This window comes from Sus scrofa, chromosome 6, assembly GCF_000003025.6.
Source record: "Sus scrofa isolate TJ Tabasco breed Duroc chromosome 6, Sscrofa11.1, whole genome shotgun sequence".
Lineage (NCBI taxonomy): Eukaryota > Metazoa > Chordata > Mammalia > Artiodactyla > Suidae > Sus > Sus scrofa.
In genome coordinates, this window is record NC_010448.4 from 98,294,962 (window position 1) to 98,311,616 (window position 16,655).

At 46.0% G+C, this 16,655-nt stretch overlaps 1 protein-coding gene across 1 annotated transcript in view; it reads right to left on the bottom strand.

The window, feature by feature from the left end:
* RAB31 (RAB31, member RAS oncogene family) overlaps positions 1–16,655 on the bottom strand; it is a 107,214-nt gene that overhangs the window by 16,318 nt on the left and 74,241 nt on the right. Inside the window, exon 6 of the mRNA XM_021096057.1 lies at positions 1,085–1,194. Within this exon, the coding sequence (XP_020951716.1) occupies positions 1,085–1,194 (110 nt within the window). The remainder of the gene's footprint in view (positions 1–1,084; positions 1,195–16,655) is intronic.

Consider the following 16,655-nt stretch of genomic DNA (forward strand, 5'->3'; position numbering starts at 1 on the left):
GTCTTTTGTCTTTTTTTTGTTGTTGTTATTGTTGCTATTTCTTGGGCCACTCCCACAGCATATGGAGGTTCCCAGGCTAGGGGTTGAATCGGAGCTGCAGCCACCGGCCTACGCCAGAGCCACAGCAACGCGGGATCCGAGCCGCGTCTGCAACCTACACCACAGCTCACGGCAACGCCAGATCGTTAACCCACTGAGCAAGGGCAGGGACCGAACCCGCAACCTCATGGTTCTTAGTTGGATTCGTTAACCACTGAGCCACAACGGGAACTCCCTAAAAAAAATTTTTTTTAAAAAGATAATACAATTCAAATGAATTTACTTATGAAACAGAAATAGATGCACAGATATAGAAAACAAACTCATGGTTACCAAAGAGGAAGAGGGGGGAGGAATAAATTAGGAGTTTGGGATTAACACATACACAGTACTACACATAAAATTGGTAAACCTGCTATATAGCACAGGGAACTCTACACAATATTCTGTAATAATCTATAAGGAAAAGAATATATATATTTACACACATACATATATATATCTCACCTTGCTGTATACCTGAAACTAACAATCAACTACATTTCAGTTAAAAAAAAAAAAAAAACTGATCAGAAATGAGGAAAACCTTTCCACACTGACTCTCTACCCAGTTCCCAACTTCAGGTCACTTGGGTAAGAGACATTCTTTCTTGTTGACAATCACCAGGCAAAAGAAACTACTCAAAGCTTCTCATTTTGTCTGCCCAGTCATTCAGTTTGATGGGTGACATTGGTTTTCTATACTCCATCACAATTTTATTTCTCCTCCCCTCCACATGCTAACATAAAACGCTCTAGAATACATCATCGTTTGATCAAAATAAATTTTACTTGGCAACAGGATTACCTCATTTTGATTCACAAAACTGACTTGGCAGGTGAAAGCCAGACTTGGGGAGCTAGGGAACCAGGGAGGCACAATGTGGGCCAGCAGTAAGCAGGGCAGGGCTTGTCCAATCTGCAGCATTGGACAAATTCACACAGAGGAACAGCTCCTTCTCCATGCACCACGATTTTAATCCTCTGACAACAATCAGGTACTTACTAATTCCTTGAAAGAGCTCTTCGATGTTAATGGCGTTTTTTGCACTTGTTTCAACCACGACAGCGCCGATGGATTCTGCATACTCCTTAGCATCCTTCAAGGGAACCTCCCTGGAAAAGAGGGCAAACCCAGACAGAGATGAACACTCACGTGTACAGAATAAATAACCTGACAGACCAAAGGGAAAGCTCTCGTGGAAACAGCTCCCTTGAGTCCCTGCAGAATAACAACTCTGTCGCCCAGCAAGTGCTGAAATCCTGGGATGGGTGAGGCTTTTTAAAGTTTAAAATCTGGACATGATACTATACATAGAAAACCCTAAGGACTCAACCCCAAAACTACTTGAACTGATTAATAAATTCAGCAAAGTAGCAGGATATAAGATTAACATTCAGAAGTCAGTTGCATTTCTGTATACCAGCAACGAAATATTAGAAAAGGAATACAAAAATACGATACCTTTTAAAATTGCACCTCACAAAATCAAATACCTCAGAATACACCTGACCAAGGAGGTAAAGGACCTATATGCCAAGAACTATAAAACTTTAATCAAAGAAATCAAAGAAGATGTAAAGAAATGGAAAGATATTCCATGTTCCTGGATTGGGAAAATCAATACTGTAAAAATGGCCATCCTACCCAAAGCAATCTACAGATTCAATGCAATCCCTATCAAATTACCCATGACATTTTTCACAGAACTAGAACAAACAATCCAAACATTTATATGGAACCACAAAAGACCCAGAATCGCCAAAGCAATCCTGAGAAACAAAAACCAAGCAGGAGGCATAACTCTCCCAGACTTCAAGAAATACTACAAAGCCACAGTCATCAAAACAGTGTGGTACTGGTACCAAAACAGACAGACAGACCAATGGAACAGAATAGAGAATCCGGAAATAAACCCTGACACCTAGGGTCAATTAATCTTTGACAAGGGAGGCAAGAACATAAAATGGGAAAAAGAAAGTCTATTCAGCAAGCATTGCTGGGAAACCTGGACAGCAACATGCAAAGCAACGAAACTAGAACACACCCTCACACCATGCACAAAAATAAACTCAAAATGGCTGAAAGACTTAAATATACGACAGGACACCATCAAACTCCTAGAAGAAAACATAGGCAAAACACTCTCTGACATCAACATCATGAATATTTTCTCAGTCAGACTCCCAAAGCAATAGAAATAAGAGCAAAAATAAACCCATGGGACCTCATCAAACTGAAAAGCTTTTGCACAGCAAAGGAAACCCAAAAGAAAACAAAAAGACAACTTACAGAATGGGAGAAAACAGTTTCAAATGATGCAACTGACAAGGGCTTAATCTCTAGAATATACAAGCAACTTATACAACCCAACAGCAAAAAAACCAATCAATCAATGGAAAAATGGGCAAAAGACCTGAATAGACTGTTCTCCAAAGAAGATATACAGATGGCCAACAAACACATGAAAAAATGCTCAATATCGCTGATTATAAGAGAAATGCAAATCAAAACTACGATGAGATATCACCTCACACCAGTCAGAATGGCCATCATTAATAAATCCACAAATAACAAGTGCTGGAGGGGCTGTGGAGAAAAGGGAACCCTCCTGCACTGTTGGTGGGAATGTAAACTGGTACAGCCACTATGGACAACAGTTTGGAGATACCTTAGAAATCTATACATAGAACTTCCATATGACCCCGCAATCCCACTCTTGGGCATCTATCCGGACAAAACTCTACTTAAAAGAGACACGTGCACCCGCATGTTCATTGCAGCACTATTCACAATAGCCAGGACATGGAAACAATCCAAATGTCCATCGACAGATGATTGGATTCGGAAGATGTGGTATATATACACAATGGAATACTACTCAGCCATAAAAAAGGATGACATAATGCCATTTGCAGCAACATGGATGGAACTAGAGAATCTCATCCTGAGTGAAATGAGCCAGAAAGACAAAGACAAATACCATATGATATCACTTATAACTGGAATCTAATATCCAGCACAAATGAACATATCCTCAGAAAAGAAAATCATGGACTTGGAGAAGAGACTTGTGGCTGCCTGATGGGAGGGGGAGGGAGTGGGAGGGATCGGGAGCTTGGGCTTATCAGACACAACTTAGAATAGATGTACAAGGAGATCCTGCTGAATAGCATTGAGAACTTTGTCTAGATACTCATGTTGCAACAGAAGAAAGGGTGGGGGAAAAATGTAATTGTAATGTATACATGTAAGGATAACCTCACCCCCTTGCTGTACAGTGGGAAAATAAAAAAATTATAAAAAAAAAAGTTTAAAATCTGGTCTCTGCCATCCATGGAGATGAGACCAGCATTACAAAATACCATCTGTGTTGGAGTTCCCGTCGTGGCGCAGTGGTTAACGAATCTGACTAGGAACCATGAGGTTGCGGGTTCGGTCCCTGCCCTTGCTCAGTGGGTTAACGATCCGGCATTGCCGTGAACTGTAGTGTAGGTAGCAGACGCGGCTCGGATCCCGCGTTGCTGTGGCTCTGGCGTAGGCCGGTGGCTGCAGCTCCGATTCAACCCCTAGCCTGGGAACCTCCATATGCCGCGGGAGCGGCCCAAGAAATAGCAACAACAACAACAACAAAAACAAAACAAAACAAAACAAAAACCCACAAAATACCATCTGTGAAGGGATTCCAGAACAGTGGGAAAAGGCATTATAAGTAAGGCCAGCTTTCAGAGTTAGGGTGAGTTCAAAATTCTTTTCCCATAAAAATGATTCCTTTTTCTTGCTTTTTTTAGGACAGCACCTGAGGCAAATGGAAGTTCTCAGGCTAGGGGTCGAATCAGAGCTACAGCTGCCAGCCTATGCTAAAGCCATAGCAATGCAGGATCCGAGCCTCGTCTTCAATCTACACCACAGCTCAAGGCAACCCTGGATCCTTAACTCACTGAGCAAAGCCAGGGATTGAACCCGAATCATCACGGACACTAGTTGGATTCGTTTCCGATGTGCCACAATGGGAACTCCCAAAAAATGACTCAATATTTAAAAAAAAAAAAATGTGTGTGTGTGCAAGGCATGCTTGTACATGTGCTTTTGTAAGACTTTCCATATATCACCTTTCACAAGTCAGAGAAAATATGTGACATGATTTGGAAGTTTGGAAATGAACACGTTCACAGCTACAATGGCACATTTGGACTTTCACCAGCCTTTAAAAGGCCGTTCCTGCAAGGTTTTTGGCTGTGAACTAGATCAGATGAATAACCTAAGACATTTATTGACCTACTTTAAAATACTCTGTTGGATCCAAAGATTAAAAAACACATGGCACCTATTCTCCAGGAGCTCATTCATTTATTCAGCCAATATTTAGAAATGCTGCTGTGTGTCAGCCCTTCTTGTAGGTGGAAAGAAAACCAGAGTCTCTGTGTTCTGGAATCTCTGCTTGAGAGCAAGGATCCAGACACCCAGGTCACTCTAAGCCATGACACTGTCATATCTACGACACATGGCTGACAAGTACACAGCAGTTCATCAAGTTACTGGGGAAATTCAACCTGGCATCTCAAGTCTGTCTGTCTGTCTTCCTTTCTTTTTTCCTTTCTTTCTTTCTTTCTTTCTTTCTCTTTCTTTCTTTTTTCTTTTTTGTCTTTTTAGGGCTGCACCCATGGCATATGGAGGTTCCTAGGCTAGGGGTCAAATCAGAGCCAAAGCCACAGCAACTCCAGATCTGAGCCACATCTGCAACCTACACCACAGCTCACAGCCACGCCGGATCCTTAACCCACTGAGTGAGGCCAGGGATTGAACCTGTATCCTCATGGAGGTCAGTCAGATTCATTTCCTCTGAGCCACAAGGGAACTCCTCAATTTTTTCCAAAATCCTGGAGAGGAGAACTTCTCAGGCGCCAGGAAAGGGCCCAATGACCAGGTAGGTTCATGTCAGCTGGAATCTGTACTCATGTTATCTTCCTCCCCAGAGTCACACTGAAAAATTACCCTCCCGAATCCACTCTCTTTCTTGTTTCTGACAGGTCTTGGGCTTCTCAGTTATTAGAAAAAGTTCAGCTTTTTTTTTTTTTTTTTTTTGGGCCATACCTGTGGCATGTGGAAGTTCCTGGGCCAGGGATCAAACCTGCACCACAGCAGCAACCTGAGCCACAGCAGTGATAACACTGGATCCTTAACCCACTGAGCCACCAGGGAAGTCCAAAAAAAGTTCAGTTTTTTGGTGCTGATGAATTTTACATTTGAAATATTCCAGGAGAGAGCTTTTCTCAGTTCAGTTTGGCAAGCTACCCTGTTTTACTTCATCAAACCACAGATCAAAGGGTGGGGCGTATCTCTGCCCAAAGGTGGGGCAGATAAGCCTGCTAATCTCTCCCAGGGGTGGGGGCACACCTGGCAGCCCCGGAAGCTGCAAAGACCCCTGCCCTCAAGGGAGGGCAGGTCAGCGCACTGTGCAATCAAATCCCTCTCTGCAGCCCCTCCTGGGACAAGAAGGAGTAGGATGTTTCTGCAGGTTAAGGTGAGAGCGAAGTCCAAGATACCCCCACCCCCAGGTTAGCACAAAGGGCCCTGAAATGCAGAGGAGAGAAGTGGGTCCTCGGAACCCCACCCCCAATGTTCAGAGATGGGTCTCGTCACATCAATGACCTGCCAAGATAGCCAGTAACCCGGGGCCAAGACAGGGTCCAAACCAAGGCCCTCTGGCTGTGCCTACTCTTCCCCTGTCAGACCCCCGAACAGGAACCCACACACCAGAGGCTGTTCCTTCCACCTGTACAGACAATAGCCTCACAGGTAGTGCCCTGGAGTTGGGGTGGACGCAGGACCTGGTGCTTCCTGTCCAGAAGAACAGGTTCTTAATCTCAGAGTCTGGGGAGGAGGGGCAGGAAATCCCTTCTCCTCCTCTGTAAACTGAGACTGGAAGGACCACCCACTCTCGGGTCTGCAAAGTATGCTCCCACTGCTGTGACACCATGAGAACTCTGTATTTGGTCCTTGTCCCTGGTCCCTGGCACAGAGCACCTAAAACCCAAGGGCCTCCTGGGTGATGGGTGGGTCCTATTATTCATGAAGTGCCCCGATGACCATGCCTGAGCTTCTGATGGGGAGGGGCCCTACCAGAAGGGCTGCAGGGCAGGGGCTGGGTGTCCACCCTATCAGAGAGGGAACTTTCAGCTCCACTCCCAAACTTTGGGAAGGGGAGCGGGCTGGGGAGTTAAAGAGTCCTCAGTAAGGAAGCCTCCAGAAAAACCCTAGAACACAAGGCTTGGGGAGCTGAGGGCTGGTGACCACATGGAGGGGCTGGGAGGGCAGGGGGGCCTGGGGAGGAGAGGGACACAGAGCCTCCAGGCCTCGTCCTGTGCGTCTCTTCCCTGTGCCTGGTCTGAGCTGTATCCTTTGTATAAAAACTTCTAAGTCTAGTGTTTTTCTGAGTTCTGCGAGTCTGTTCTAGTGAATTATTGAACAGGGGTGTGGAGAAGGTGTGCAGGTCATGGATCCTCTCCCTAAATTTATAGTCTGCTGAGCAGAAGTGTGGGTAACTTGGGGATACCCAAGACCTGAGCTGGGAATCTGAAGTGGGGCCAGTCTCGTGGGATTAAGCTCCTAATTCGTGGGGTCAGTACTAACTGCATGGTTGGCAGCAGAAATGAGCTGAACTGCAGACACCTGGTTGGGGTCAGAAAACTGTTGTTGAAACAAGTGGTTCAGCTACAATCTGAAGAAAGAACCTCAGAATGGTGAGCACATGCTTCCTCAGAGCCCCTGGCAGGCATGTGACCAGTGGGTGACCTTGGGAACCCCTCTAGCAGTGTCTCGGGAGAGGCCAGGCACTGCTGGAGAGGCCGGAAGGCTGCCATCATCCACCAGCCTCTGTCACCACGATCACAGGAGACCCTGGCATCCCGTGACTTTCCTTCATTTCTTTCGACACATGTTTGCTGCGTGTTCACCACAGGCTGGACACTGGGTTAGGTCTGAAAAAGGTAAATTGAAACAAGACACGCATACCCAAGACAAGGCATAAACACACAGCTACTCAATTTTGATGGGAAAGACTATAGATTATCTAGATGAGGTACAAACAGAAAGTCAGGTGCGCAGAAAGCAAGCTGGAGACCACGGAAGAAAACACTGACTTCAAGGGGCCGTCGGCAGAGCCGGAGCCCAGGTCAGCTTGGGATGATGGGGAGGGAAGCAGCAGGGCTCAGGAATTCCCAGCAGCATGTCCAGGGGGGCTCACCTAAATCAGGTGTGCAGTTATGGCCTCAGAGGGCTCCTCGCTGTGTGAACAGCAAATGGGCTTTGAAAACACCACCTCTCTATGTATACTAACTGCCTCTCAGCCACACACCCGCTTCCCAGTAAACCTGTGCTTCCCAGGCCAGAAGCCACGGAGGCCCTCCATAGCCTCCCCTCTGACCTCTCACCCCCAAGTGATCAAGTCCTCATCTCCTGTCGGCACAGACAGCTGCAGCTGCCGCTCCCTGGCCCCCCAGCCTCGGGCAAGCTGTCACCCACATGCCCACCCTAGGGGAATCTATCAAGCATTCCTGTGAATACAATTCTTCGATGTCTTCCAACCGCCCAGGATAAAGCCCAGCGCCTCAGCAGGACGAGGCTCCGGCTGGAGCGACAGCCATTGGCAGCCGTCCGCCGTGCTGGGAATGTGCTGGGCTCGGGTTTCTGGGTCTTGCACCTGCCCTGGTCCACCCCTCCCCATCCACTTGGCGAGAGTCCTCGAGTGGCCTCCAGGGGTGGGGGGGGGAGAGGGAGCCCTCAGCCCCGCCCCCGCCCCCCAGGGGGGCCTCGTCTTTGTCCTGCTGCTGATGGCTCCCTCAGGGGCTGTGCACATCCATGAGCAGGATCACAATTTCTTCTAAGGGGCCGGAGTCATCTCAGTGCTGGGCCCCTCGGAGGCCACCAGCAAGTACCTGCTGAATGACCGGTGACAGCCCAAGTCACTGTCAGCAGAGAGGAGGACTCGGGTAGGGGGCTGGGGGACTTCAGCGGAAGTACAGCAGGGAGGACAAGGATAACTGCAAAAGCTCAGGGGGCAGGGCCTCCGTAAGAGCTGGGGAGGGAGGCCTGGCTCTGACGTTCCGCCAATGTCAGGTCTCAGAGAGTCCACCAGCGCCGTGCTGGCTGCGTGTCTGGACTCAGGCAGGGCCTGAGCGGGCCACAGCCCAAGAGGCTCCCTGTGGAACAGGAGGACTGGAAACGGCACTCGCGTGGCTCCGGACTTTTCAGCAGGCTGTGCCATCCAATACAGGTCCGTGTTTTGTTGTCGGCAGGTGTAACCCAGCAACACGGCTGCTGACTTGTTCCATCCTCTGGGCTATTTAATTCCCCACCCATCCCATGGGTGATGGAGCAGGCAGGTACCCAAAAGGGGCTCTGGGGCCCCCCTGTAAGGGGAAATCCAGCCCGAAGGCAAGGGCAGAACACTCTCTGTCCCCAGTGTCTGGGGGCAAGTCCGGCTCCTGTATCCCTCTTGATCCATGGAGACATGACCCCACTGGGCTACTGTGCAGGACAGCAGTGTCCCAGCCGTGAGCTCCAGGCCAGATGCTTCCACCGGCGGCCTGGTCCGACCTGATGAGAGCACGGCAGCTCCATCCGCTGCTCGTCACAGAAGTCCATCACCCTCTCCGCCAGGAACAGCCCCTCAGGTCCTCCTCGCTCAGGCTCAGCCCCTGTTCTGCAGGCAGGTGAACGCTCTGCCATTTCAAACGTAACGCACGTGGATATTATAAAGTGCTCAAAACAACACTGGCACACAGAAAGTGCGGACATCAGTGTTTACTTACTGAATTTTTACAAAGATGGCACTGTTTTTGTACAGAATGCCAAAAAAATTGAGGAAACGGAGGAACAAGTAAGAAAGAGGCTCAAACTACCTCAGAGCCTGACTAGGTTTATCTGACTCAAACCCCTCTTCTCCTGGCCCAGGAAGGTCCTCACTACTCCATATAAGAACGGGGAACACAGGCTACAGCAGCCATCTCATTAAATACCTTAGTTTCCTCAGATCACCCCTAGAGTAAAATCACATCATAGAGTTCTTTCTCCTTGAGAAAAATGTGACATTAATTCTGAGTAACTTTTATTCGAAGCTGGTGCATATCTTTCCATAAGCTGTAGATATTTCTTGTTCTGTGACATTCTTGTGCATGTTCTCTGCATACTCTGGCTTGAATTGTTTGGATGCTTTTACTTATTTTTAAGTGGTTTTTATGTATTAAGGATCCTAGCCTTTGGTAGTATATTTGCCATATTTTTTCAACTTACCACTTGTATTCAGGCACCCGTATATGGCATTTTTGCCACACAGAAGTTTTTTGTTTGGGAGTTCTTTTATTGCTTTTGTTGTTGTTTGTTTGTTTCATTTTTTGGTGTGTTTTTTTGTTGTTGTTGTTCGTTTTGTTTTCTAGGGCCACATGTGTGGCATATGGAAGTTCCCAGGCTAGGAGTCGAATTGAAGCTGCAGCTGCCAGCCTACGCCAGAGCCACAACAACAGCAATGAGGGATCCAAGCCATGTCTGCCACCTACACCACAGTTCATGGCAATGCCAGATACTTAACCCACTGATCAAGGCCAGGGATGGAACCTGAATCCTCATGACTAGCTGGGTTCACTACTGCCATGACAAGAACTCCCACACAGTTTTTATGGAGGTTCCCAGGCTAGGGGTCCAATCGGAGCTGTAGCCACCGGCCTACACCAGGGCCACAGCAACGCAGGATCCGAGCCACGTCTGCAACCTACACCACAGCTCATGGCAACGCCGGATCGTTAACCCACTGAGCAAGGGCAGGGACCAAACCCGCAACCTCATGGTTCCTAGTCGGATTCGTTAACCACTGTGCCATGACGGGAACTCCGGGACCATTTTTTTCTATGGCTTCTGGGTTTTGTATTATGATTAAATGGTTTATTCCAATTCTAAGATATTTTAAAAATCCAACTGCTTTCTCTAACTTCCATGGTTTTGTTACTTTACACTTACATCTTTTAATCCATTTTGAATTTACTTTCTCATTTCTTCCCCTATGGCTAGCTAATTATCCCCAAACCATATATTGAACTATCCATTTTTTTCACTTAACTATCATCTTTATCATATATTAAATATCCCTATGTATTTCACCCCATTTCTTGATTCCATAGTTTGTTCATTGATTTTCTTTTTTTTTCGTCTTTTTGCCTTTTCTAGGGCCGCTTCCCGTGGCATATGGAGGTTCCCAGGCTAGGGGTCGAATCCGGAGCTGTAGACCCCAGCCTACGCCAGAGCCACAGCAACTCAGGATCCGAGCCGCGTCTGTGACCTACACCACAGCTCACGGCAACGCCGGATTGTTAACCCACTGAGCAAGGGCAGGGATCGAACCCGCAACCTCATGGTTCCTAGTCGGATTCGTTAACCACTGCGCCACGACAGGAACTCCTGTTCATTGATTTTCTATCAAGCTCTGGGGCAATGTTGTATTGTTTTCTTACTGAATGATTAAAAAAATATATATATATATATAGATAGGTAGGTAGATAGATAGATAGTCTTTTTGTCCTTTTAGGGACACACCCGCAGCATATGGAGGTTCCCAGGCTAGGGGTCTAATTGGAGCTGTAGCTGCTGGCCTACGCCAGAGCCACAGCAATGCCAGATCTGAGTCACGTCTGTGATTTACACCACAGCTCACGGCAACACCAGATCCTTAACCCACTGAGCGAGGCCAGGGATCAAACCTGAAACTCATGGTTCCTAGTCGGATTTGTTAACCACTGCACCACGACGGGAACTCCTAAAATATATTTTAATATCTATGGGATTAGTCCCTCCAATACTATTTTTGCTAGTTTGTTTTTCCAGATAAATTTTAGGATCATTTTATTTACTTATGTATCTTTTTGTCTTTTTAGGGCCGCACCTGCAGCATATGGAAGTTTCCAGGCTAGGGGTCGAACTGGAGCTATTGCTGCTGGCCTACACCACAGCCACAGCAACTCGGGATCCCAGCCGCATCAGTGACCTACACCACAGCTCACGGCAATGCTGGATCCTTAACCCACTGAGCAAGGGCAAGCACCCAAGATTCCTTCCTGCACCCCTTCCTGTCACATAACAACCACCACCTTCCTTCTCCAGGCGTCTTCAGAGGACGCCCCGCACATCTTGCAGGGCCAGGCCGTCAGTCTCAGGTGTGTTCCACAGACCACCTACCCTGGGATTATTTGGGAAGGAAGACCCCTGCGTCCCAGACCTACTGAACCAGAATGTTTACTGGGCATGTCCCAGGAAGAGGCATTTTTAAAAATTCTGGACAGCTTTTTACACTTTCCATAGCTTGAGAATAACTCATGAGAGGGCAGACTGTAAAATACTGAGTTTGATATTTTTTGCAGTCTCTCCAATTCATAATCTGATACCATGAAGTCCAGAGCTGGATGACCATACCTAGGGCCTAATCACATATCCATGGATCAGGCACCACTTTACAAGTGATACCATAAGAGTGGCTTCATGAGCTCATCCCCAAAGAAATCTGGTAGTTCTGGTGTGTTCCAGCGGGTATATGGTATTTCTAAAATCCAAATGAGCAATAACCAAGCATTTTACACTCTGCCAAACTCCTGGGATATGAGAGTTACCATTTCATTTAAAAATATTTGCTCTATAATTTCACCCTCTGCTCCAACCACAGCCCCCTTCCAAAGCCATGCCTGAGCAGCAAAGCAAGCCATGCTGGCCACAAGGACGCAGCAAGGCAACCGTCAGCAGGAGAGGCTGTCAAATGTCTGTTGGCATTATTTTCCGTGAAAACCATCCCATATGTTTAAGGCATGCTAGCCAATAGCTACAGAAACCGTTCACAATAGTCCATCAAAACCCAGCAGAAGAAGGCTGCAGGCTGTTGGCAAGGGCTGTTGTGTGCCACGAAGTGGTCTCCCAGCCCCTCAAACAGCCACTGAAATGAATAATCAGGGCTTGTTGTGCTCCCACCAGTTCTTATTTTTTCTAAATATCCAAGGTGTCTGGGGCGCACCCAGAGGAAGCAACCATTTCAGCAATAATTAAAGCAGCAAAATCTCTGTTCAAAATGCCAGTTCTTTTAGACCCTCAGATTGGTTTGCTTGTGAGCTGGAACTAAAATGTAAATGAACTTTTTTTTAAAAAAGGAGAATGACTACCTTTGCAATAAATATCTGATTGGACAGTTACTCCTTACAATGACCTAATAAGCGCTTACAGTTAGAGCACTTGACATCTGTACCCTGGGAAGGATTTCTGTTCCCAGGGGGGCCAAGCCTGCTTGGTAATGTGCATCTGTAAATGCTATTCACCTGGGGCCAAATTCCTGGTGTCAAGTTCAAACAAGCAGTGTCAGGTTCCTGCCACAGACTTAGATGGACTGTTTCTCATGGAAAATGTCAGAATGTGAATCCAATGAGGACTGAGCAGAAAACACAGGTTCCCAAGGGGCGGGGGGCGCTGGCCATTCCTTTGCCTCTTAATACCCCTTCTCCAGACAGCAGGGTAGGCTATTCCCAAGAGGGCCAGAGGAACCGTTGGGAAAAAATCATGAGTTCTAAATTCTCTGAGCAGAATCAAATCAGCAGCCTTTTATTTTCTCTTGGTAGTTCAGAAATTGCTTTCCGTCATGGATACTGTTTATACTTTTTACAAGATGAACATAGGCTCTGGGACAGATGACCTGGTTTGAAAGCTGGGCCCTATACCTCCTCAGCCACAGCACCTGGGCAAGCTCCTTAGTCTCTGTGCCTCCATGGAAGTTCCCTGGCTAGGGGTCAAATTGGAGCTGCAGCTGCCGCCTACACCACAGCCATAGCAACACTAGATCCTTAACCCATTGAGCGAGGCCAGGGATCAAACCCACATCTTCACGGATATCAGTCCAACTCTTTACCACTGAGCCCAAACCGGAAGTTCCCTCCGTTTCCTTATTGATGAGAATAACTGTAACTCTCGTAGGATTGTGAGGATTAATATAAACTACTTGCATTAGTATCTGGCACATAGTAATCATGCAATTCAGGTTGACAATGGTGATAATGATGATGGTTAATTTGTTACAGTCCACTGCCTAAGTGAACAGTATATAAAGATAAATAAAGCGTACCATTTGAAAGCAACAACATCATTGATTATTAGAGAAATGCAAATCAAAGCTATTATGAGATTCCACCTCACACCAGTCAGAATGGCCATCATTAATAAGTCCTCAAATAGCAAATGCTAGAGGGGGTGTGGAGAAAAGGGAACCCTCCTGCACTGTTGGTGGGAATGGAAGCTGGTACAACCACTATGGAGATCAGTATGGAGGTACCTTAGAAATCTACACATAGAACTACCATATGACCCAGCAATCCCACTCTTGGGCATATATCCAGACAAAACTCTCCTTAAAAAAGACATATGCACCCACATGTTCATTGCAGCACTATTCACAATAGCCAAGATGTGGAAACAACCCAAATGTCTATCGACAGATGATTGGATTCGGAAGATGTGGTATATATACACAATGGAATACTACTCAGCCATAAAAAGAACAAAATAATGCCATTTGCAGCAACATGGATAGAACTAGAGACTCTTATACTGAGTCAAGTAAGTCAGAAAGAGAAAGACAAATACCATATGATATTACATATCTGGAATCTAATATAAGGCACAAATGAACCTTTCCACAGAAAAGAAAATCATGGACTTGGAGAATAGACTTGTGGTTGACAAGGAGGAGGGGGAGGGAGTGGGGTGGTTGGGGAGCTTGGGGTTAATAGATACAAACTATTGCCTTTGGAATGGATTAGCAATGAGATCCTGCTGTGTAGCACTGGGGACTATGTCTAGTCACTTATGATGGAGCACGATAATGTACAAAAATAGAATGTGTACATGTATATGTAAGTGGGTCACCATGCTGTACAGTAGAAAAAAAAACGTATTGGGGAAATAAGTATAAAAGAAAGAAAGTGACTGCTGACATAGCTGTAACTTTCACAGAAGTTACATTTTGAACTGTGAAAGGTCTGGGCATTATGTAAAGTGAAAGGGGAAAAATTATTGTATCTTCTAAGAAAATCCTTAGGAACAAAGCTTACTCCTGTGTTTAAAGTCACACATCAATTTTAAAAAAACACCCCAGAGTTCCCATTGTGGCTCAGTGGCTTAAGAACCTGGCATAGTATCTGTGAGGATGCAGGTTCAATCCCTGGCCTTGCTCAGTGGGTTAAGGATCCAGCATTGTCATGAGTTTGGAGTAGGTCGCAGATGTGGCTTGGATCTGGCATGGCTGTGTCTGTGGCCGGCAGCTGCAGCTCTGATTCAGCCCCTAGACTGAGAGCTTCCATGTGCCGTGGGTGTGGATGTAAAAAGAAAAAAAAAAAGATCCCCTTTCCTCCCGTCACCCTCTCTCCCCAAAAAGCATAAAGGAAAAATTTGTACATTCTCTTAGGTAGGAAGTAGAGACTGATGATGATAAAAAAATATAAAGAGAGTGATACAAGACATAAATTTGAAGAAGATATTTCAACACATACCATCAAATGTCCACATATAGTTACATCCTGTGAATAAGCAAGATTAAGGTAAACAACCCAATAGAAAAAGTGGCAGAGTACTAAACAGGCTTTTCATACAAGGGTAAACTTGAATGGCCAATAAATACATAAAAATGCCACCTCCCCTGGTACCTGGGAAAATGCAAACTGAAATTCTTGATCAGATCTCGCTCCACACCCTGGCAGAACAGCAAGAAGCCTCATGCACCACCCAGGTCCGCTCTGGAAAACACTGGCATCACCTAGTAAAACTGACCAGCACCCACCTCGTGACTCAGCAATTAGACCTTTACACACTCAAACCCAGAGGAAGCTTACAGGTGGCAATAGGAGACAGGCAAGAATGTTCAAGAAGCAATGTTTATCACGACAGCAAGTCAGAAATAACTGAAACATCCATCAACTGTAGGAAGGACAGATAAACTGTGTTACACTCATAAAACAGAAAAGCAGTGGAAACGGACAAAGTATGGCTAACATTTGCGAGCTGGCACGTTGAGGGCAAGAGACAAGCTGCCATATAATACATGCAGGCTCATTCCACTTACAAAGGCCAAAAACAGGCAAACCTAAACCTATTGTTCAAAAATGCAAACACAGGCAGCAAAGCATAAAGGAAAAAAAAAAAGATCATCACAAAAGTCAGAGCAGCAGTACTTCGGAGCAGAGAGAGAGGCTCCCTCGTGGATATGCAGCTGTTCTCTTTATTTATTTATTTATTTATTTATTTTTTGCTTTTGGCCACGCTTGCAGCATGTGGAAGTTCCCAGGCCAGGGATGAAACCTGAGCCACAGCTGCAACCCGAGCCACAGCAGTGACAATGCTGGATCCTTAACCCTCTTAGCCATCAGGGAACTCTTCATTTTATTCTTTAAAATTCATATCTTTTATTCTTTAAAATATATGTAAAGGCTTTTTAGATTCTTTGTTAAGAATACTTTCTAATTGAAATGGACAGTGATTCCAGATCCCTCTCTCCTGCCTGGATAACAGCAGCGGATGCAGGCTTGGCCCGCAAGCAGCATCAGAAGGTAGAAAGAAGGGCAGGTGAGTGTCGGGGCACAGAACACATTTTTTTTTTTTTTGTCTTTTTGTCTTTTTTGTTGTTGTTGCTATTTCTTGGGCCGCTCCTGCGGCATATGGAGGTTCCTAGGCTAGGGGTCCAATCGGAGCTGTAGCCACCGGCCTACACCAGAGCCACAGCAGCGCGGGATCCGAGCCACGTCTGCAACCTACACCACAGCTCACGGCAACGCCGGATCCTTAACCCACTGAGCAAGGGCAGGGACCGAACCCGCAACCTCATGGTTCCTAGTCAGATTCGTTAACCACTGCGCCACGACGGGAACTCCACAGAACACATTTTTAACAGCACACCCTCGAGTCTGCCTCCTCACCTCACACAAGGAAAATGCTGTGTGCATTTTAATTCCTGTAGTGATATTTCCACACTTTTTGGTGACTTTTGACATTTGTTGGCTTTTATGCTTTTACTATTTGGAATAAGTTGGATTTTTCCTATCCAGCATCTCAACCTCTGTTATTTGGTTTGTATAATTTTATTTTTTATCCTTTTGTTTTTTTAGGGTTGCAGGTGTGGCAAATGGAAGTTCCCAGGCTAGGGGTCAAATTGGAACCACAGCCACCAAGCCCCACGCCACGACCACAGCAAGGCCAGATCCAAAGTACATCTGCGATCTACGACACAGCTTACAGCAACACCGGATCCTTAACCCACTAAACGAGGCCAGGGATTGAACCCAAATCTTCATGGATACTAGTTGTGTTCTTAACCCATTGAGCCACAATGGGAACTCCTGGTTTGTATGACTTTAAAGAAACTCTTATATCCATTTTTGGCCCACTGTCAAGACTAGAATGAGTTTGGGAGTCACATGTAAGAAGTGAAAAGTAATTCACATTTTCTTAGGAAAAAAAAAAAATATATATATATATATGTGTGTGTGTGTGTGTATATATTTATATA